The 24304-nt window shown below is 37.2% G+C and overlaps 1 protein-coding gene across 1 annotated transcript in view; it reads right to left on the bottom strand.

Moving 5' to 3' along the window:
- The window catches only part of LMBRD1 (LMBR1 domain containing 1), an 88030-nt gene that overhangs the window by 41150 nt on the left and 22576 nt on the right, over positions 1 to 24304 (bottom strand). Inside the window, exons 7-9 of the mRNA XM_009275804.2 lie at positions 21716 to 21804; positions 17642 to 17715; positions 1305 to 1430 (exon numbers count right to left, since the gene is read on the bottom strand). Coding sequence (XP_009274079.1) covers positions 1305 to 1430; positions 17642 to 17715; positions 21716 to 21804 — 289 coding nt within the window. The remainder of the gene's footprint in view (positions 1 to 1304; positions 1431 to 17641; positions 17716 to 21715; positions 21805 to 24304) is intronic.

The following is a 24304-nucleotide window of genomic DNA, read 5'->3' as shown; positions in this document are numbered from 1 at the left end:
TTCTTCACGACTTCATGCAAATATAACTGAAGTACTAAGACTTCTATTACAGACTGAGGCAGAATCCTGACCATAATCCATAAACCAAGGAGAATTAGTTTATACTAATGGTCACATTAAAATGTAGACATAACTTAAAAACTTTCTACTTTTTGATCCTATTTGTTAGCTAGATCGAACAACAAGACCAGTGTTTGCAAACTCTCGTAATCCAACAGTCTTCGGTAATAAGTAATGCTCCATTTTTAAGGGGTTTCTCATATTGATTTCAGTAATACAGATGCCTTTGTTGTAGTAGTACTCTGTACAAAACCAAAACTTTACAACTTAAACTGGGGGAAGACTACTTTTTAGGTTTCATTATGCAACAAGATTTCAGAACACTGAAGGTGCCCCCACTGTGTAGAGGTAGCCAAGTATCAAGGAAAGACTGTTGGAACTGTTTCAACATTGCTGAGGTCTACTATCACAGAGCACACAACAGCACAGATGGACTGCCAGGATGGAAGTGATATATCTTAATGCCCTTTCCCCCCCACTCAAGGCTATGAAAACACTGGTCAAACCATCATCTGAAATGGGTTGGGAAAAGGGTGGGAGATTATCCCTAGCATCTTGTATGTAAAGGAGAAATCTTACCATTCTTCGGCTTGTGCTCTTAGTTTGTTAAAAGTGTCCCACTTACAGTAGGCACAGCATTTCAGTGAGCTGCAAAGCCATCGTGGGTTTACAAATGGTGTTCATATCCTAGGGATGTTTAGGATTCAGAACAGAGACTTCCATATGTATACTTTTCATAAAGAAATGATTTATAACAGCAAGGTACATTAACTGGGAAGCAAGAATATCCAGGGCTGTTATTTATTCATAAAGATGATTAATAGTTTGATGAATTTAACTCATGACAGCTCCATGTGGCAAGTATCTGGTGTTGATAACTACACTGCGTAAGTATCAACAAATTGGATGCCACATCTGGTAGCAGACTAAGTGAGGTTAATATTCTTAACTTCTACAAAGAATCTCTTCTCCAGTCCTGCTTGGATATATGGAAGTTTGAGTTTAGCTCATCAGCACCATTATTAGCTACAAAGAAATAACTAGTGCTACAGGACTGATAAAGAAAAACTGATCACTACTATACAAGCAGCCACATTTGTTTCCAAATAACTCAAATAAATGCAAGCTAGTCACTTCTGACTTGCTATTCTTTCTGGAACAAAAACTCTCTACAGCACAACCATAAACTAGTAAGCAAGCAAGAAAAAAATTCATTAAGAAAGTGAGAACAGTGAAGACCATACCTTTGATTTAATCCTTAATAAATGTTGCTCCACTTCTTCAATATCTTCAGTGTTCTCTAAACGTTCATAAGCTGCACTGGTAGTTCCCTTAATCAAGTTTAGAGGCAGAGCTGACATACCATAAGCCTAGAAAAAAAAAGGAAACATACATACTCAAATTTTCTGCCATATATTTTCATCTGATAAGGCTGCTGTATGTTGTAGCTATAAGTTATCACTGCTGTTTTTTTCCCCACCCTCCTTCTACAGACTTAAGGCAATCAATTCTTTTCCTTTTTTGAGCAAATCATAACAAACATGCTATGCAGATTCCAGTGTCCCACATTGTCTCAGCAATCGTGAGATGCTTAAGTACCGTTGGAACAATAGCATGTGTTAAGGTTTCATATAAGTACAGCCCACTGAAGATTTATCAAGCTAGCCCTCAGGTTTTTGTCAAATCATTTAGCTTTCCCAAAACTTAACTTTCCCAATTTAGATCATAATCAAAACATTGTGTAATACAGGAATTTCTAGATACTGAACTTTAGTTTTAGAAAAGTACACTGGCTACAAAGAAATTGTGTAGTCTTCAACTCACTTAAAATGAAATTATGTAGAAAGTACTTGATTTGTTAAAAAAAACTTCTGCAGTAAAGAGACACAGCAGAAGACAGATGAACACCTAAACTCAGTTACATTCCAAGACTGCTTAGATACCCATTCACATTCATAAATTTTGTTGGCATTTACTCCTAGTTATAAACCCTATACCATTCAAAGTGTTTGCCAGTTTCTACATCAACACTATGCCCAGATTTTTCCAATGCAAAGTCTGTAAGCTTTCCACTAACGTAAGAAGAAACAAGTATCTGAGGCAAGGTAAACAAGAAAATGCCACTACTTCCTCCCTGCTACCCTATGACTCTTATAGATCTAGGCCAAGGTCAGAAGTTTCTCCAAGCAGTTTAGAGACATTAGCCATAGGCTTTTTATTTGTTTTCCTGTGGGTGGAGGCTGTTGGTGATAGGTTGTTCTTGGTGCAGAGCTCAGCAGGAAAGTTTTTCTTTTCTTTCTGTTAATCACAGTTAACACATGCAGTTTTAATAGAGTGCTTGATATCTGAACATTTGCTAACTTCAGAAATGAGCAGTTTTCTAGACTTTCATAGGAATACCATTCCCTCCTTCGAGCACAGCTTTACATTTCACACTGAGAACAGATTTAACACAAATGCTAGTGTGTTATAGATGTCACCATACATGCTGTCAGACCACAAGCTTTCTGTACACAAGACTTGATTTGACCTGCTTAAGAACCTACTTACGACATACTAATGTCTCAGGCATTGCACTCAAAGACACTGTGGGTTTTTTTGGTGTATTTTTCAACATGCGGTATACCCTGCCACCAATACCCATTTCTAAGCCCCTTTAACAAAGGGGTCTTATATATTATTATTGTAGCTCAAAACCACATTAACTATTTAAATTAATAACCATTTCAATATAAATATCAGACACTGAGCCCACAAACTTCAGTTTTATTCTGCAAGCAACAATATTGCATGATTTCAAGAAACATTCCTCCAAGTATTAGGCTACGAAAGCATGAAACAGAAGTTTAGCAGTCTGACAGCCTTGTTCACTTACTGTGGAATTAGGTTTCTTATGTTCAGAGTGACAATTACCAGTAAATTGTTGGAACAGTGTCAGTTAAGTTCAACAAGCAGACAGCATACGTGTCTTTCAACAGGCTTCAAATCCAAGGAAACAGTGGTACCTGTTAAATCACTTTAAAGTATTTAAGTAAGGGTAGGAGAAAAGTATTTTCCTTCAAATATTTCTTGAAGCACATATTAGCAAAGAACACATTCAGCTAGATCTTTGACAACTTGCACTATATGACTTTTCACATAGCTATAAAGTGTTAGAATAGGTTTTACCATAGACTCCTAGAGAATAAGGTAGGCTATTAACTATCTGCTCAGCATTTCAGGACTTCACAGCTGACAGCCTCATTTGTCACCCAAAAATACAGCTAAAAAAAAAGTATTTGCAGCACTGTTTACAGACTGTTCCAAATAAAGTTAAACTCCTTTTTTTAGCTACAAAAGGTAACTGGCGATTTCAGTGCCCATGTTAGAGCTTTTTGCTGTAAAAGCTATACAAGGGAAAAAACATCTCTTATCACAGGCTAGTGATGGCAACAAAGTTTCATGCTTTCCAAGACACTCTACAAGTTCTGGTTTGAACACAGCTATACAACCACAGAAAGGCCTACCTACAAGACTAAGTATTTTAGGTAAGGAAAATAATTTAACTTAGGTTGGACTTTACAACTCTGTCCACAAACGTGGCTCAGTTCTCCCCTTAGAGTATCTCCTTTGAGAGCATTAAGCTGCTTTGCTGTCTACAGGAGCTAAAAAGTAGTCTCCCCCAGTCCTTCTCTTCTGTAGGCTGAAGAAAGAATTCCTTCAATCTTTCTTTATGGGTTGTGTTCTCCAACTCTAATCACTTTCACAAGCCTCCACTGGAGCCTCTACAGTTTTCCAGTTTCTTAAACCAGGGGACCAAAACCAGACACAGTCCACACTTCCCAAGTGTGGCTTTGGAAGTGCCAAATACAGTGGAATCATCACTTGATTATGATAATCCCTTGATCTACTGATAATGCTCTTGCTGATGCAAGTTCAGGACACTGTTTGCCTTCCTGCTGCAGGGCACATTGCTGGCTCATGCTCAGCTTCCTGTCCACTTGGACTTCCAGGTACTTTTCAGCAGAGCCATCCCCCAGCCAGTTAGACCCCAGCATGAAGTGTTGCTTGGAATTAATCCATTCCAAGAAAAGGCCTTAACATCTGCTAAACCTGATGCCATTCTTGTTGGCCCAATCTTCCCACCTGTCAATGTCTCTCTAGTGGCTCTTCATTCTGTTGTATCTACTACTCCCCATTTGATATTCTCAAACTTGATGACTAAATATATTCCACGCCATCATCCAGATCATTTATGAAGACTGAGTAGTATTGGGCCCATACGGATCCTGAAGAGCTCACTCAGGTCTGGCTGCTAGTAGCGTAACTCCAGAATTTAGGTAAAGTATAAACACCATCCAATTTAATAACTAGAATGCAGGCTGCAATCTAAACAAGGTCCCTCTGTGGAATCCAAAACATTTCCAGCCAGAGCCAAAGACATTCAGTATGCAGAAACACATATGAGATTGCTATGACAATAGGCCTACACAATTTTACAAACCTAAGCTCAGAAGCAATTAGATTTCACCATTAAGCAGAGGCTTCCACCTGTTCTTCAAACAGCTACCATCAACTAACAGATATCAAGTATTTACTCAACAGAAATAGTTAAGAAATAAAATTCAGAGTTCTAAATCATCTAAATCTAAGTTTCTACAAAGCAAACTGCAACTCTTAAAGTGATGCATTGTTTTGCTGTTTTTGCAGATGTGAATTGCATACTTGAACGTCAACCCTGATCCAGTGATAAAGACAGGCTAAGTTCCTTACTTCAATACAAAAGATGCTGATAGTGAGATGGTTATGCAAGTAAGCCTCCCATCATCAGTGAGGGAAAAAGTCACATCGGTCCTTCAAGACATCAATATATAGAATGAAGGACAGAAAGATGAGTCATCTCATGTGATGTGTCACAGGTCTGAACAGTAGCTGTATTAGCTCAGCTTCAGGGCTGCATTTTCTTTCAGGCTGATGTAGTTCAAGGCTGCCCTGAACAAAGTTTTAATCCCCTGCATTAGTACAAGTGTTAAGTTATTCAAGGGCTATTATTTTGGGCATCTGCAACTCAACAAGCAAGCAATGTATCGAAGATAGCACAGGAAAACCAAAGCTGCACACTAAAGCCAAGAGAGGGCTCAGTCCTGAAAAACTGTTGGCTCAAAGTTTGGAATACAAATGAAAACAGATCAGAAGAACCTTTAAAGTAATTAATTCCCATACATGAATTTTGATAAAACAAGTAATTAAGTTTTGACATATTTACACCACTGCAACAGTTTCCAGGACTTATTTTTGGACAACCTTTGCCTAGAAGTGTTAAGTCAGATAAGAGGCACTGCACTGAGGAGTAAAAACAATCATCAAAATGCAACAGGCGATTACAGCATACATGGTTGTTTTTTCTACATAGGTTCTTCAAAATGACCTGAATCTAGTACTAAACACTAACTGTTCAGGCTGGTATCTGATAATACATGCTGCAAGGTTAGGTCTTTAAAGCTGTTACTGAATGCCTGATAAGCTTCATTGAAACCCCATTTTACAGTAGAAAAAAAAAAATCTAGATTTATAGTTAAAACAACTTATTTTAAAAAAGATTCCCCTCAAGTGATCCATATAAGAGATCACCTCCTATCAGTTAGCTTAACGGCTGGAAAGCCAAACCCTAAGAGCTCACTACCTAATAAGTACAAGTTAGCTGCTCATGGATGATGCCTCTATCTCATTCTGATTTGAGAGTCTGCCCACAGGCAATATAGATAGTATCTCTGGATGGATGAAGTTCGTATTTATACTTCATAGATTTCTTGAAGTAGATGGCCTTCTACTCTAAAGAAGGGAAAAAAGAGAATAACTTAAGCAAAGCAACAGAAAACCCAGCTTAACTATCCTATAAAAAGAACAGTCTAAACAAAGCTCTTAAGACTTCTTACTTATTTGTTATTCACAGAAGTGGTAGCTAGGCCTGAGACAGGAATTTGCAAAGAAATCTGTCATCAGTAAAGTAGGAGCCTGTAACTCACATGAAAGCAACAATTAGTTTGATACTGTTTATGCAGTATCAGTAGGCATTGAAGAACAGTGAGAAGCATATTCTAGCTGTTCTCTCAGCATGCCATTGAACCCAAATATACTCTGTGCTCCAGACAGAGCACTCAAATACCTCGATAGAGATTACATGAGCATTGCTTCCACTTTGCTTAATCTGCACTTACCCTGTGTCCCTTCCCTTCCTATCCTGTCTGCAGCAGATCCAGCTATTCTCCCGTCATTCCACAGTTAAGATTTAGAAGGAAGAGTTGCTGTTCTAATCCTTTGGTCTCTTGCAGACTCAGCATCCTACAACGCTTTAGACTTGCCAAACTCACACAGCCCATAGCTAGATAAGTCTTTCTTATTAGTTGCCCGGTGTGTTAATAGCCACTCATAAGCAGAAGATAGAAAACAAGTAAAGTTGAGACAAGTTGTAAAATCACATTTTACAGAAGATGCAGCAAGCAACTACGTCATGGATAAACCCTTGAATATTAAAAAGATCCAGAAAGTTTTTCCACTGGGAACCATAACCACTAGTTTAAAATTTTTAATTGCACAAGCTACCAAAGAGTTCCACTGAAAAGGGTGTATTATTAGGTGTTCCCACCTTAATAATCAACTAGATCAGCCATAAGCACACAGATCAGTCATGAGGAGCACAGAAAACACACATTGAAATTAATATAGCAAATGCTTTTAGAAAGAGTTAAATAAGTTAAAGCTAACTTTGAACACCTACTGCAAAAAGCCTGAAGCCATCAGGCATTATAGTTTAACTAGAAGTTGATTATGTTTCACTTTCTACATCTGCTATGTTCAGCTAATAAGATATGGTCTAATGATTAACTTGTGGCCCAAACAGGATAATCTCTCCTTGTTAGAGATCAAACAGAACAGGTAAGTTGTTTCTGATCAGTTTGGTACATAACCAGCACTGTAATTGAAGGTAGTTTACGAACTTTTTCTGGTTCAAGATATTTAAGAATTAAACCTGTGATTTCAAGAAATTATCAGAAAGTACTTGTGTAGCATAGCAGAAAGTCCCCATTCCATTTATTTTTAGAGGTCCATGTATCAAGCAGGTATGGCTTTTAAGTGCTATCACTGAGGTATTTTAAAAGGTGTATATATAATCTTGTGCAAGAAATGTAGAAATTAATACTAACAAACATATCTTGCATAGCACTGCCCTCTAGTGAAGTCACATGAAACAGCCAAATAAAAAAAGATATTCTATCTTTTATATTATTCTCTATTATATCACTGTATAAAAGGCATAAGAAGAAACACTCACAACTTCAAATACACAAATATTCAAATTCCTATTTTCTTACAACAGCTTCTTTTAAGACATTACCTGAAAGTGTGACCATGAAAGACAAAACGTTCAATTCTACCAACTAGACTGTGATCAAAAATGCACCTATTCAAGTTAAAAAACCAGCTGAACTCTAGTTTAGGATGCACAGTGCTTTAAAAGAAATAAGTCAAGTACGAGTTAGTTTGTTTCAATATGAATGTCCCACAAACCCCCCTCTATTTCAGGAATATTTTGGTATAGAAAAGATTTTCTGTATTCATAGCCTAATTAGCTTTTTATTTTAATTATGTTAAGGATGAGGGAAGTCACATTATGATACCTTTTATCCCTCATAGCAATTAATATAGTTCAGTTGTCTATACTGAACGCTATTTCATATGGATACAATGCACCCTTGTCAGCATTGCTTCTGATGGAACAGGTAAGCTAGTCCAATTAAGTAGTCTCAAGTGTGGTGCACTTACATGTCATACCAATACAGGCAATACTTCAGAGCTTGCGTAAGAGGAACTAGGACTCCACCTTTCTTGAAACTATCTTTCTTCTCTGTGTACTTAGACCACACAGTTTTCTTGAAAAGTCATCTGACTCTACAAGTAACAGCCATCTACTTTCTCACATTAAAGATATCTGTCTCCATCTCTGGCTATCTACACATACTACCACTCTAAAGATAAAAATCCAAATTCAAGAATCTTGTTTCCAGAACACCATTAAGCATGGCAAACAGTGACAGTGGGTCACACATCCTCCCTAAATTGTCAAGAGTAAAGGAGAAGGCCTCCTAAACGCATCTGAAGATGGCAGACCATCTCATGGACAGTTGGGGTTTTTTTTGTTTGGGGTTGTTTTTTTTTTTTTTTAAAAGCTCATGCCATACAGCTTGGAAAATCATTCAATATGTTAACTAGTAAAATCTCAGGTCTTTCATGGGAAATTCACAGGAAGTTTTAGTATCCATTCTTCAGTTGCTATAAGGGCACATAAATTTGTGAATAACATTGCTGTAAAAAAAATCTAAGTGTGGAACAGACTGACCAAACTGAACTGGTATGTTCAGTACAGCATTTCTTGCATGATCTGTTGTACATAACATGAACAGTGCATTGAGTATTTGTTTATCCATTTCTAACATTCATCATTACAGTATCTTGCTACACATTCACCTTCATTTTTCATGTTAATGTTTTCTCTCCACCATACAGATTCAAAGATTGTCTCACTTATTTGTCAATGTTTAGAAGAACAAAAATATGCAGTCAAGTTTTGCAAGATGCAGAAACCAAGTACAACAGCCTCCACACTACAGTTGTTCTACTACACACAGTGAACTTGTGGTTGCTGGACAGATCATCTGTCAAAAGTTAACTCCCAGTTGTAATACTGAACATAACTATTTTGCCCAGTTACCATCTTCTACATTGCTCCATCAGGCTTAGAATAGCATTAACAACCAAAAGATTAACCTCCTTTTAAGTTGCAACTCTAAAATCTCAAAAGTACAAAAGTATCATTAATCCAGCAGTTTAATATCTACAGTTCTCCAAGACTGTAGTAGGAATCAGGCTGTTAAAACAAAGAACACTCAAACTGGTTTACTATTTCAGTTATTTACTGCTTCATGGAGAAGTCAACATAATCAAATAACTACATTTCTTAACATTTAAGAATTGACATTGAAGTGATTAAGTGGTAATGACGATGAATGCTACTAACTTCTGGATTTCTCAATAACTGATGTCTACTTAAAAGAAAATCAGTACTAAACGAGTGCTTTTAAGGTTAGACAGATTATAAAAGGTTTTAAGCTTTTTGGCTGTTAATAAAAATAAGTCAACTGCAAGAAAAATAAATCATACTCTGGACAAAAATTAGATGTGAAAAGGTCATTAAATTTGTCAGTAGACAAACTGAGCTTTGTAACATCTCTTTCAGGATGGAGGAAAAAGGATCACTTTACAATTTCATAAGAAATCAAGTAATACTTATTAAATGTTTTGGAAAAATTACAGAACCAATTATAATCATCCTTCAAGGGCATGCTAAATGAGATGCACAAGATCACTCAAAAATTAATCTGCCTATCACTGTGTGAGTAATACGTTATTCTGCCTTGAATTCAAATAGCAATCTGGAGCTGACAACAACTATTGTATTAATACCTAAGGCAATGTAAAACCATTTCAATGCAAAACACACTAATGAAAGAATAGATGTAAACTACATCATCTGTGAAACTGTTTCAAACAAAGCACTGCAGTCCTAATTTATCATTTTCTTGTTATATTCCATGTTTATAGACATGGAAAGCTGTCAGTAGAAATCATCAAGGTCATGGATTTGTAGAGTCCCACTGAGGATCACTTGTTCACATTTCTTACAAAACCATTTTAAATATCAAGTGCTGTACTTCAGTATTATGCATTACATAACACCAGAAAAGTAGACTTTGTGTTATTAAAGCTTTAAAACAGAAAACCAACTACCAATTCAAGATTATGTTCAAAATTGAGCCATACCAAGAAATAAGTTTAAGCAGTGTTACTCATTTAAACGTTGTATGTACTTGAGAAGTAACATCTATGTTATACTCTGGTCAGTGATATTAATGTATCTATCGTGAACTTCCATAGACTTCATGTACACTTTTGATAAAACCACTATTTTATTATTTCCCCTTAAAAAGTTAAGTATTTAGAATACACATCTTCCCTAGTTGTATCTTTCTCCCCACTTCCCAGTCTTCCAAAGTGTCAATTAATGTCAAGCAAAGACTATTCTTCAGTGTATTCAGCAAGGAAACGCAACATGAAGTGTGAGTTTTAGTATTATATTCTAGAAGACCATGCTAATAAGGATCAGCTCAAAGTTAGTCATAAGAAACATAACTGCTGCTTCCACAGCTAAAAAATACTTTTATATTTTTACATCCATTTGCAGAAGCATGCAAGTTTGCTTCTTGTATAACCAAGTTTTTAAAGTTATAAAATGATGGAAAAAGTAATTTGTATTGCTTAGATTAAGACGAAGTATTAAATGTTTGGGTTGGTTTTTTTTCCCCCAGAACAGGCATATTCTCCCCTCCACTTACACAAGGAGCTTCTGAAAATTGCCACCTATCAAACTATTTAAAAGTTATTACTATCATCTGACATAGAATAGTCTTGCAATAGTTACTAAAACATGGAACTACCTACTCATCTGAAGATATTGTACACTGTTTTTCAACAAAGTGTCCACTGCACTTTTTTGAACATTTGTTGTACTGAGGTGAATAAATAATAGTAAGAATCTCTAATAAATCATTTTCTCACAAAACAACAGCTGTGATGGAACAAAAAGTTGTCCAACATGAGTTAAATGAAGTTATAACAATAAAACCAATATTGTGGAATTAAATTAATCCAATAAAGAACAAATCTTGTTGTTGATCACTGTCCCCTAAAGCTTTTCATAGGCTAGAGCCAAGCTTAAACAGAGAGGACATCTCACATGAAGTACAACACAGTAACTGCAACCCATCGGTACCACTGCTAAATCCTGCAGGTCCACATAGTAGACAGACTGCAGAACCCCTGAGGTTGGAAGAGACCTCTGGAGGTCACCTGGTCCAACACATCTGCTCAAGCAGGGTCACCTAGAGCTGCTTGCCCAGGACTGTGTCCACATGGCTCTTGAATATCTCCAAGGAGGGAGACTCCACAATCTGAGCAACCTGTGCCAGTGATCAGTCACCCTCACATTGGATGCTGTCTGCTCATCCAGCCCACATTTCATATGCTTCTCTGAGGATCTTATGGGAGACCCTCAATGTAGGCTAGGTTTAGTTTCCCAATGGGAATTTGGAAAACGCGTATCACTGATAAGCGATGTTAGCATGTTATAACAGTATAGTAGTGTGTCAAGAGCTGAAGGCTGAAGTGGGAAGCGTTACTCTGAAAACAGTTTAGCTCAAAAGGATTCTTCAGAACACAACTTGTGAAGCTTCAGGAGTTAAGTGCTATGCATATCTTTCCATAAACTTGCTTTCAGAATTTTGATTTACTTTTTAAAAAATGGTACTGTAGCAATACGAATAAGATATAGAAACAGTACTCACTTATATAACTATTGTGATATCCAATTTCAAACAAATCATGCTGTTAAAACAACAGTATTCTGCTTTACCGCACATCTAATTGATTTTTATTTTTTGGTCCTAATCTGTAAGTTAGTTACATCCGTAAGTTTTTGAAAAATTTAGACAATTCAGTTCCGTGTCCACCTCCTAATAAAACAAGTACCTTAGGAAGAAAAACCACTCATGTACTGGCTATAGTAAAAACACAGAAACAAAGCTAACAGAACAGGAGTTTATAGGGCAAATGTAAAAGGCAATTTAAGAATTTACTGTTACAGACTTTTTAATAAGGCGGGAGACTTGTCAAATAGAACTAAGATGTCTGCTCTAGCTTATCTTCAAGATGTTTAGCCTCATGCTAGACACCTTTCATCTCCCTTTGCAATCAAGTGTTAGAGAAGCTCTATTTTTCCTATAGAAGGCTAACACTACTGAAAAAGGTTCAGACTCAAGAACCACACAGCCCACAGCCAGACACTGTTACAGGTCCAGAGAAGCCACAGTTGCCACATTCTGTAGGACTGTCCCAAATGTCATCTCATGGGAAACTAAACGGAACAAGCCAACTGATTTTATTTGTGGAGTTAAGATCCTCTCTAAACACTCCTTTTACTCCTCCATCATCTTCCTTGCATCTCATTTCTATTCTCATTTGAATGACAGTGTTAAAAAAATACAAAAAACATTTAATTTGCCCTTTTATTCAATTATGAGCTGACTGCTGAAGATATTTCATAGCAAGCATAAAACTTGAATTCAAATCTAATTCTTACAATAACTCTTGCTTTTAACCAAGAGCATCTGCAAAAACATACACCATCTTCTGTATTAAGTCATCACTGAAAGTAGTTTTGAGGAAGCCCTGAACTTCCCTGGGAGAAGCAACTTTTACATTAACTCCTTAAGTTGGTAATGTTAGTACCCTCCCAGTGATTTACCTCCAGGGATGAGATGCTTTCAGGTTCAGTATGTATTACTAATCCCTCCCCAAATTCATAACTAGTATTTCACAGAAATTGAGGAACTCAGGAATTCTTCATACCAAATATGTTTTATTTCTTTAGCATCTTTGGCTTCAACAGTGTATTTCATGCTACCCCATTCAGAAGCTGGGGAGAAGCTCACAACCCAGAGAAATTCTGCATTTTTCCCCTCAAACTACAAGAACAGCTCTTCTCTGTATGTATCACTAAGTCAAATTTAGTGAACCGATTTTGATGTTTGAAGCCATAGAAAATGAAAACCAGCAAGCTAATATAATGACAACCACATCAAACTGTAGTGTTATTTACCTTTCTATCATACTCAGTAACACAAGTCCTCAGTTGTCAGCAACTCTGGTCCAGCACGCCCCCCCCCCCACCACCTTCTCCCTCCCCTCCCCCCCCCCCCCCCCCAACCCCAAACCAAATATTACAGTATTGTGTCATCTGATAAGAAGTCTGTTCTTTGTTGCGTGAATAGCTCACCATGTACTTCAGAGTAATACATTAAATCAACCTGGGCCTTAAGAGAGGCTCAGAACACTGGATCGATGCTGATAGTACTCCTTAAGAAATAGATTTTAACTAGATTAGTCATCAGGTTAAATTTGTTAGTTCCATAATTTAAACTGTAGCCATTTACAGCCTAAAGAACACAGCCCCCCTGCATCCTTCCTCCTGTAGAAGCAGGAGAATATGCTTTCATAGAAAAAGCCTAGGATCATACACATGCAGAAGCAAGCTTTTGCTCTCGGTACCTACTCAAATTCAAGGCTGCCTGCTGCCAGTGCCAAAGCTTCTTTTCCCCAACTTCTCACAGTATTGTATATTACCACAATGCAGAAGTGCAATTTTAGAACAGTCATAATCTAATTGTTCACACTGAAGGCTACACAAAGCAGCACTGTTAACATACGTTTGACTAATTGTAGAACGGATAAGTTGTACTCCAAGCAACTTAAATCGAATCACTTGATTCATCTGTTTCACGATACTCTTCCACAAATAACATTTTAAGATTAAATCAGTCAACTGCAGTCAATGCAGGCACAGCATTCCTATTTACTTTTAGTATTTTGTGTTAAAGTAGTAGGCATTCAATGTAAAACCATTCTTAATTAGGTATGAAAGTATTTGCTAACATATCACTTATTACAACACAACCTTCATTAGATGTTCATTTAGAATAGATTTTTTCTTTAGAGTAAAAAGGTGAATGCAAGTATACAGAAGACCAGATACACCTGTTCTTAGCTTCCCTTTAACAATACAATTGCAACACTGGCAATGGAACAGACTGAGGATATTCAGAAGTCAGGGGAACATCAAAAAAATTCAGTTATGTCTGTACTACAAATCCTAAATTCTTAACTAGTATAAACCAAAGATCTGAGATCACCTCTGTTCAGAGACAAGGGAACTCAGATACCACACACTGTGTCCCCATCTATTCTCTCTACCCTTTTTTCCAATCATCTGCTAAGCATTTGTGGAAAATTTTGAAGTAGGCATCTTTGTTCTTGTGTTCACCCTTATATAAAGGTATTCTCTTTTTGTGCTTAAAAAAAATCTACCACCAATTATCAAACAGTGGTTTGATGACTAAGCACAAAGGCCTCCCACCTTTAGAAACTGGGACAAACAATTTGATAGGCATGCAGAAGGTTGGCTGAAAAATACAGGAGCCTAACTACTTGTCAGATGTCTAAAGTCAGAGGCAAGTGTTTCAGACAATGCCTCACAGACTTTCTTGTGCACTAGTGCATTAATCTTATTTAGAGGTGATTTTTTCTTTTTATACAAGACTAACACAGCAAAAAAAAATCCACAACACAAAGAGGGAAGTTAAGAGAAAAACAGTTACTCCTTCCAGAATCATGCTTCTCCTCCTCCCAAGTGGAGGGAGTCGAGTAATCCAGACTGGTAGAAACTGAGAGGCTATACTCTGGGCCAACCTCTCCCTGAGGTTTAGGGAAGTGTGGCAGCCCAAGAACTTTTCACTACTGAAGTAACTTTTGCATTAAGTCATACCACTGGGAAAAGCCCAGCCCACAATATAAACTGGAATGCAGGTACATGGCATCCACATGCTGTCAAGGTCATACTTGCAATTCACTCTTCAGACCATGAGAACAGCACTGTTCATGCTGTTAGAGGTAGAAATTGCTTACACATGGAAGCCTGACCACCACTGGCAGTGGGCAAAGTGTTATGAAAGCACTAGAGCATTAAAAAAAAAAATCTATTCCTGCTCTAACTTTGAGAACACAGACCTTCTAATAAGTGGTTTTCACTGTTCTTGACACATTTGTACCTCAGTTCACCCACATATCAAAGCCAGCTCACTGTTTCAGCATAAGACTCTATGATCACCTGCAAACAATGACAAAAACACTCTGATATCAGAGGTGGACAAGAACCACCTCCTGTGTGAGCTCATCCCTAAAACTTCCATGAAATAGCTCCTCCATTTCTCCCACCCTGCTTAACACCTACTGTAAAACAGAAGGGATATTTTCAGACAGATCAAATATAGCAGTTAAAACCAAAGTAAATAGTAATTCCATGCTCCAGGCATTTGCATGGACAGCTCGGTTGAAGTTTTCAAAGCAACAAATTAGCCTAAAATCTTAGCAATTAAGGCATTCTGAGAAGACTATTTTAGTTCTCATGCTTAATGTTTCACCTCATTTACCACCCAGTATTTGTAAAAATCTTGAATACAGTAAATATTTAAGTAAGACTAACGCAACAACATTGAGGACAGAGGTATTGTCTCCATCTGAGAAACCAGACAGACAACACAGCACACAGAAGTTATTGAACATTAAATGGAAGTCACATATTTCCAGGTTCAGCTAGCTTTGAGGACAGAAGCATACTGTGATACTTAGCTGAATGGTGCCTACAACCAATCTGTACTCAAAAATAAATAGGGAAATAACATCAGAAGTAGGGAATATTAGCAATAAATTAAAAAAACCCCACCTTTCAAATGCTACTTTTTTAAACATTTACATTTCAGTCAGCAATAAATTTGTGCAAAATAAAAGTCTTGCATTGTAGATGCTTACAGGTGTTTACTAACAGTTATAAAAGCCATACTTGGGTAACTGTTTGGAAAAAAAACAACACTGAAGATATTCTTCCAGCTAACTACTAGTTTGTTCTCAATGTTAGTCTCATGGAGGTTAAAAACACTGCATGTGCTCTGCAGTAGTGTAATTGAACAAGAGATTAATCTTTCCTTCCATAATTAAGCGAAACAAATTTAAAAGCTGACATATTACAGGATAAGCAAAGATCTGAATCTTTTTTGACCAGTACATGATCTAGATGTCAGCAATATAGCCTGTATGATTTAGTGACCCATGTCAGTCAGAAAAAGCTTAGAGTAATAAAATTTACAATTCAGGTCAAGTTAAAGCACTTAGTCAATAGGGCTGAGAGCAATTCAGCTCACCTGAGATACCTACTAGCTGATCCACCAAATTGCTCTCCTACCTACTGCACAGAGCCTGATGACCACAGAGCTGTCAGTGTTCTGACACTTACATCTAAGAACCTGTATTGAATTGCCTCCCATACACCAGCTGAAGTCACTAGTCACTAGAGACAGAAAGTTAGCTATGTTTGTTACTCAATTTAGATTTAAGAGTCTAAAGGTAGTATTTAGCAGGTACTTTACCCCCTACCCAGTAACACTCTTCCCTCTTTCTTATATCCTTGTTCTACAATAATTTTCCATTTATCCTTTGCCTAACAACAAGCTACCACAAAGCATCTCCTTGGCTAGCAATACTTCAAAATAACTTATTGCATGAGCTCTTGTTATGGAGCCACTTAGAATTGTTATGGAGCCACTTAGAATTCACTAGCAAAGCTACATGGGAACAACTTCACTGTGTTAGAGCCAGGCTGCAATGGAAGAGAGTTATTTTAGCAAGGACATGAACTTAAAGATTAAAATCTATCAGGAAAACAATGACTTCTAAAAAGTTTTAAAGCTTTGTCGGCAGTTATCTTAAGCTTTAAAGCTTCTTCTTTGTTGCAAAATTTTACCTTGATGACAAGTTAATACATGTAGCATTACAAACAGGCTGATTATTCAGTGACTGAAGAAATAGAACAGATTGGAAAAGCAAGTGACCACATAACATCAAATGTTGGCCAAAGCTCGTAAGTTAAAATGGTTCCTTTCCTTTGCGCATAAAAGCAAGAGTCAAGCAGTTGAACTAACATAGCCTTAACCATATGATTTACAATCAGTTACAGAATGAACACTTCAAATCCTCCTAAGCTACAGAGAGAACTGCAGTAGTTTAGTTGCATGCCTAGTACTAACAAGAATATTCCCAAGGCTTTAGAAAACAAGCCTCTAAGTAGTTTCAAACTCTATTTGCTTTTACCTTTTTAGCTATGCTTGATTTAAGGCACACATTCACAGAAGATGCTGCAGATTCTTCATACTTAAAACTGAATCCTGACATGCACAGATATTTACCCTTACTCAAATTCTAGAAATACAGACCCGTGAAGCAATGCTTTGTTAAAGACATTGCTTTTTCATTTAATGAATGAAGAACAGCCTTTTACAAAAAGAGACAGTTATGGTCGAGAACATTTTGCATACTTCTTTACAAATCAAGTTATTCTGCCAGACTTCATTGTAAAGCTCCGTAGAGATAAAAACATCAGCATAGAAAAGTTGGAGTAAAGGTTATATTCATTATTATAGACTTGGTCTGGTCAGTCTAGGTAATGCCATAGTTCAATTAAAAAGCAATATTTAGTTCTCCACTGCTGGATAGAGAAAGAGACAGAGGCTTAGAAAACAGGAGGAGCCAGTGAATGTGTTACAAGCCATAAGGAATAATGCGACCTCCCCTTGCAGAAACTCATTGAAATTAAGTCTGATCTGTGCTCGAGTACTGAAACATTGGTTCTTAAACTTGCAGTAAAAGAGTTATTCCTCTCATTCCAAGAACTTAGAAGTAGTGTTTCAAACCATGAAAATCCAGAGCTAGAAGACACTGTTGAAGCTATTTAACATGATGACAGTTTTCCACACAGGTATAGCCCATGATAACTACAAGTATCATTAATGTAAAGAGCTGAAACATTTGCATAACAACTTACTGTGTAAGTGATAGCTGCCAACATTCCAATCACAGTCAAGGAACTAATGGAAAATGAAAGAGCAGTCAAGCCATCTGCAAAAAAAGAAAAGCCTGTTGAAGACTCCTTCAGTAGAGGTATAAGAACATTTCTTCCTGAATTGGTTTCCTGAAGATATTTAAGTTCATTAGAATGAAGAAAAAAAATTGAGACATAGTTACCAGCCGTAACAACTCAGATGAAAAATCCACCTAGCACAGCTTTTTGTCAGCAGTAGATCCTCCTCCAATATTGCAAGAAGCAGGACAGCCACCTCACCTTTTGTAGAAGTTCACAGATGTTGCATTCAGTCAAACGGTTGAATAGCCACTAATGAACTTGCTCCCACAGCTGTCTAATGCCTCTTCAAGACTTGTTTCTGGCCTCCACAGGGCACTGTGGTAATTTTCACAATTTACACATGCATACTGAATGGTTCATCTTTGTTTTGTTTGTTATCACTTGATTTCTCATAATAAAGCACTATCCAGATAATCAGGCAAGCATGAATCCTTCAAACAACCAAACAAGCCAGACTGTGGGCCTCAACTTCACTCAGACCACATACATCTAGATATACAAACTGGAAAAAGGTCAGGGGACTACAGATTTACTGCAGTCTTACTATCACTCTAGAAATGAAAAGTGATAGTAGAAAAGCATTACCAAACTCATCCCTAAATGCAAACTCCCTGAATCTTCCTGCATAATTTCTCACAACACCCCTGTCCCTAACCTCATTGTACAGAATACAAACATAGCAAGCTTTTTCAGTTAAATAGTAGCATGGAAACTTATAGTAGCTATTACAGAAATTAATTTTAAGCAATCAGTTTCATGTTTGCACCCAGTCATAATAGCTAAGCTACTATTTAGTGTTCTCCCCCATGTACTCCCCTCCCCTCTAGTTAATTCAAGAATTTAGAGCACAATAACTTTTATTCCTACTTGCGCAGAATTACTAGCCAGTTCCCATTCATTAGCTGGTTTCCCTTCTTTTTTCCTGAACATAGCGTCAAGCATTCAAACTGAGAAATCCTGTTATAGTTATCCTCTACGAGAAGCTGCATCTTTCTTCTGACCAACGCTACAGGCCTCCTTCCAGAAATGCCAAAAACTAATAGAGTAGCACAACCAAACCCAACTTCACAGCTCAAATCTTTCCTTTGCTATGTTTGCTAGATAATACCAAAACAACTTTCCCAAAGCTAACTGCAATATGTTCTTAAGTTTCAAATGCTACAGCTATGTTTAAAACTGAAAAAACCCAGCACTATTCCCCCTTTAGTACTTGTGAAAGTTTTACCCGTGTTCTGCAGTTTAGGGGGAAAAAACCCACACATAAGTGACCCAATTTCTAACATATCATACAATGTACTTAAACACCATATTTGATGATCCTCCTGTACATGTATTAGAAACCAGTATTTAATACCCATTTTAAAAGTTTGAACTATATTCTATGGAACATTAAGAAACTAACTGGCTGAAAAATTGATAATTGTGTACCAGAAGTATATTATCAGGCTCTGCCTCAGTGGATGAGTTAGCATTCCTTTTATAATCCCACTACAAACTGAATGGACATAGAACAAACATCCAAAATTAAGATCTTTGTATTTCTTGGGCTAACTGCAGAAATACAAAGGAAAAGGATAAGTTAATATAAAAACAGAACAACAGGTACAAGTGAAGACAACAGGCAAGAATTTTGTCCTCATTTCTCCAGCATCTGGAACACAAAAGAACCTTTTGCAACAATACTGACTGGGGACTTGCTGGCTGTGGAGTAGCTCTACAAAAACCCTGTGGGGTCTTGGCAGACCACAAGCTGAAGGTAAGCCAGCAGTGTGCCCCAGCAGCAAAGTCCAACAGTATCCTGGGCTGTAACAATAGTTGGGCATGCTCCTGTTAAGGGAAGGTACCATATAGGGAATACTGCAACCAGTTTTGATGCTCCCACTACAGGCAGGATTGATAAATCTGAGCAAGTTAACAGGAGAGCTAAGTTGGTCAGAGTTTGGAGCACATGCTGTGCAGAGACTTTGAAGGAGCCAGGCTTGTTCAGCCTGGAACAGAGACAGCTTTGGAGAGACCTAATATAGCCTGCCTGCTTATCAAAGAGGTGGAGCCCAGCCTCTTCAGTGGTGCATAGTAGTTGAGTGTGAGACAGTGGGTGACAGTCTGTATACCTACACTGGATAAGAGAATTTTTTTTTTGCACCATGAGATGAAAGAGTCTCCATCCTTAGGGGTTTTTCAAGAGCTAGCTGATAAAGCCCTGAGCAACCTGGTCTGACCTTACAGCTTCATTCTTTGTGCAGGAGGTTGGACTAGATGACCTGAGGTCTCTTCAGACTGAACTATCCTATGAAATTAAAAGTCACAAGAGAATGCTGGTAGAGTCAGAAATCAAAACCAGACTTCCACATCCCAATCCAGCATCTTAATGATTAAACCTTCCTAGAAATAAGCATTAGCTATACTACACTTTCATAGCAAGGACATGTACAGAGCTGAATATTTAATTGACAGCCATATCAAGGTAGCCTAGAAAAATTAGCTTACAACTCAGCTCAACCACTGTCACTACCCGTATAAACAGTTAAAGAAGCATTTATTCTGTGCTGTCAGTTAGAATCTTTGTGAAGCAAGAGAAACATAAACAAGCAGACAGCCAAAATTATGAAAAAGCTACAGACTTGTCCTCCCTATCTCCTATGCTTGCAAGCACAGCTTACAGCATGTACTATGATGAAAGACTGCAAGGATGTTAACAGCAACAAGAAGGGCTTCTTCAAGTATTTAAGTGGCAAGAGGAAAATGAGGCAAAATGTGGGCCTGCTGCTGAGTGGGGCAGAGACCCTGGTGACACAGGACACGGAAAAGTCTGAGGTACCGAATGCCTTCTTTGCCTCAGTCTTTATTAGCAAGACCAGACTTCAGGAAACCCAGGCCTGAGAGACCAGGAGGAAACACTGGAAGGAAGATGTACCCTTGGTGGAAGAGGATCAGGTTAGAGAATACATAAGCAAGCTGGACATACACAGTTGATGGGCCTTGAAGGGATACACCAAGTGCTAACAGAGCTGGCAAGTGTCATTGCAGGGAATTTTTAGTCAGTACAAAATTCCTAGAATAATGCAGAATACAGCTTGACCAAGGCTCGTAGCATTATTTTCTAAAACATTCAGACAGAAGCCAATATTCTGATACATAGCAAGAATGAGGCACAAATATTAGAGTACTTATGCATTTGGATTTATGTTTGTTAGATAACTTTTAGTTACCTTTTTCTGGATACATTTGGAAAGTGACAAGTCTGTCTTAGCCTTACCTATAAAACACTTTCTTCACACCTTTGCTCTTAAAACACATCCTGGCTAGATACATGAACTGCATAAGCTAAAGGTGAAATACAACTTCATGGAGTTTGGCCTTCACAATAGTTCTTTATAGCCCTAGCATAAACAAGTATAACAAATGCAAACAAAATAATTTTAGAAAAGGTCAATACTAGGAGAACAAAGGGGAAAAAAATCATAACACCCATAGGATTTTCCTGTCTAAATAGACAAAGCCACTTATGAAATAGTCTCATTCTTACAGCAAACAGCAGTATCACATTTAATTGGGTAAGCACTCAAAAACTGTCATACAAGTTACACACTCACCATACTGAAGTTCACTGATTTTAGGGTATCCAAGTAACATTTAAAGCTGTTCTAAGTGAAGACTCCATGGAAGAAAGTACTTTCCCCTCCCCACCATTAATATCATAAGTCATAAGATTGGAATCCTTGCTGTCAAATGGGGACTGTACTGAGAGCAGTCACTTCCAGTGTCTCTTCTCTGTACTTTAAAGACTGTTCTGATTTTTTTTTGTCTGAACAGAAGGAGAACAATCTTATTGCAAAGATTTAGTGTAGGTGAGCAGTTAGAGTCAAGTTAGAAAGCTGTCACCAGGAAAGTTAGTTTTCTTGTTCAGTCATGATGACTATGCCAAAATTAGTTAGTAGCAAGTTATGCAAAGCTCAGAACAAATCTCAAACTTACGACTACTTCCAAATTCTTCAAACAGGAGCTTCACTTTCTCCCACTCTGTGGAATTCTTCTTGTTGGGAATATCCAAAGGAACAAAAGCACTGTAACAAAGCAAAAAAGTCATCTCATTTACCCTAATTAGTCAAATATCAAAAGAATTCTCCTTCCAAGTTAAGAAAACAGAAATCCATTTATTCCTGAAGAAAAATTATATGACATTAGGTTTAAAAAATTCTGAAGGTTATGTTTCATTTTATTCACATTCCCCTCAAATGCTGTATTTAGATCAGCAGAGTACATGTGCGAGTGCGTGCAGAGTCAGGTCTGAGGTCAATAAACAAGTGATTTTCTATTTACCAGTCCTAACAGAGGTAAGGACCCTACAGTCAAGCATTATTAAAAGATACATTAATCCGATTTACTATCCTGGTTTGACTCATGAGCAGAGGAGCAAAAAGACTTTGAGCATCAATTGGGACAAATTCTCTTATTCTAGCTTCTAGAAGTGTGGGATTTATAAAACAATTAGTGATTCTCACACCAATCATGAATTAAAGTTTAAAGGGACATGTTTATCTTCCATTATTACAACTAAAGTAACAACACATCTGCTGCATTCCATTCCTTGTTCTGTAGCTGGCCCAGAGAACTGAACTGCAGAGAAGTTCATTAAATATTTTTGACCTTCCAATAAGCAGAGACTAGCAAAGAGTGCTCAGAAGAATGTCAGGTAGAACAGTCCCCTAGCCGAAAGCTTCCTGTGTCAGTTTCCTCATCTAAAGTCCAACAATAAGAGTAACTCTTGAGCATCTCCAGGGACAAAACAGCTAATTTTGTAACAGCTGGAAAACCAGTACCTCCATACCAATCTGAAACCATAGCTTCCAGACATAAAACCGAACGCCTACAAGTCACAAGGAAGTCAGATTTGGAGGGAAACTTCTAGGTAAAGAATGCAAGAACCCAAACCAAAGTCCATCAAGAATGCTCACAAGGATCTTTTGGACTTTTGTGAGAAAGAGTACATAATTAGATCCCTGCCTCAAGTCCTAATAAACAAATGAATAACAAATATGCATCTTCCAGGAGTATGCCTCAAACTTCAAGTACAGAACATAAGCATGTGTTTCAAAGGTTAGTGCTAAACTGTGTGCACTTATAATCATCACATCAAAACCAAAAACAAACTGGTACTCTGCAAACAAAGTTAAAATTTTAAAAACAAGTATTTTCTTAAAAGTTAAGATTTTAGTTTTTTAGCTTCTTGATTGTGCAAGAGGTAGATTAAGGCTAGCATTTACTTAAGTTGATGCATGCTTGCTGACTTTATATTTTTGTTCTTGTATCTGCCTCTAGTAGTAATTCTTACTGTAAAATAGCATCCAGACTGGTACTCTGCAAACAAAGTTAAAATTTTAAAAACAAGTATTTTCTTAAAAGTTAAGATTTTAGTTTTTTAGCTTCTTGATTGTGCAAGAGGTAGATTAAGGCTAGCATTTACTTAAGTTGATGCATGCTTGCTGACTTTATATTTTTGTTCTTGTATCTGCCTCTAGTAGTAATTCTTACTGTAAAATAGCATCCAGACAAAAATAAAGACACAGGTATTAGAACAAAGTTAGGCAAAATTTCTACTTACAAGATACAGCAACACAAATAACTGCAGGTTTATTTGCTAAAAAGGGTTAAAATAGGAGACTCTGGGGAAACTAACTGAGCTCAAGTCCCTTTATTTTAGCACCAGTATGAATTGGCTGTCTGTGGACCACATGCAGGGAAAAAATGAGATGGAAGAACATCTTAGGATATTTAGAACTTGCTTGCCTTTTTTCCACCCTCCAAGAGCAATAAGGTTATTTTTTTTCCTGAGACTACCTACAAGCAGCATGTCAAAGCCACTGTAATTTACAAGTTGTGAAGGCTTTAAAGAACAAGCCTAAGAGCACAGAAAACAATTAGGAAGTCAAGAATCAACTTCCATCTACTGGAAGAGAGGAACGAACATGCTTACAGCTACTGAGGATTCAGCTGACACCTAGCAGAGATACTGCAACATTTTCTAAACCGAATATATTATACAGTACATATGTATATGCCTATGATGTGAGCCAACAGCCAGAGAAACAGCCTTTGTCAGAAGCTTCAGTAATATTTCTAGACCATGATTAAGCTAACTCAAACTCCTTTAATCTCTCATAATAGTATATATGTTACTTTTAATTGAAAGGACAATAGACTTCTTAATGTACCTTAAGTGTTTATCAAACCTAAAACAATATTCCAATAAGGTGGTACACCATTAGAAGCATTAATTTCACTCTAGTTTCTACTTCACACTCCAGTACTTTAATATGGATCATTTTAGCATACATTTTGTAAATTTTTACTAACTTTATTGCTGCAGTCAAAATGCTAAAGAGCTTATGACACAGCATACATTAGAAACTTTCAATATTGGTGTGCATGTCATGCTTAATAGTGATCTTAAATTGAATTTGTAATACTGCTTGGAGTTTCAGAATAACAGCACTTGCTGCAAACAACGTACCCATTTCAGTAATGTCTGCCTTTCAAACAAATGCCAGCAAAACCTTTATCATA

Source organism: Aptenodytes forsteri, unplaced genomic scaffold, assembly GCF_000699145.1.
Source record: "Aptenodytes forsteri isolate BGI_AS27 unplaced genomic scaffold, ASM69914v1 Scaffold256, whole genome shotgun sequence".
NCBI lineage: Eukaryota > Metazoa > Chordata > Aves > Sphenisciformes > Spheniscidae > Aptenodytes > Aptenodytes forsteri.
The sequence above is the reverse complement of the archived record's forward strand: the minus strand, read 5'-3'. Positions and strand labels throughout refer to the sequence as shown.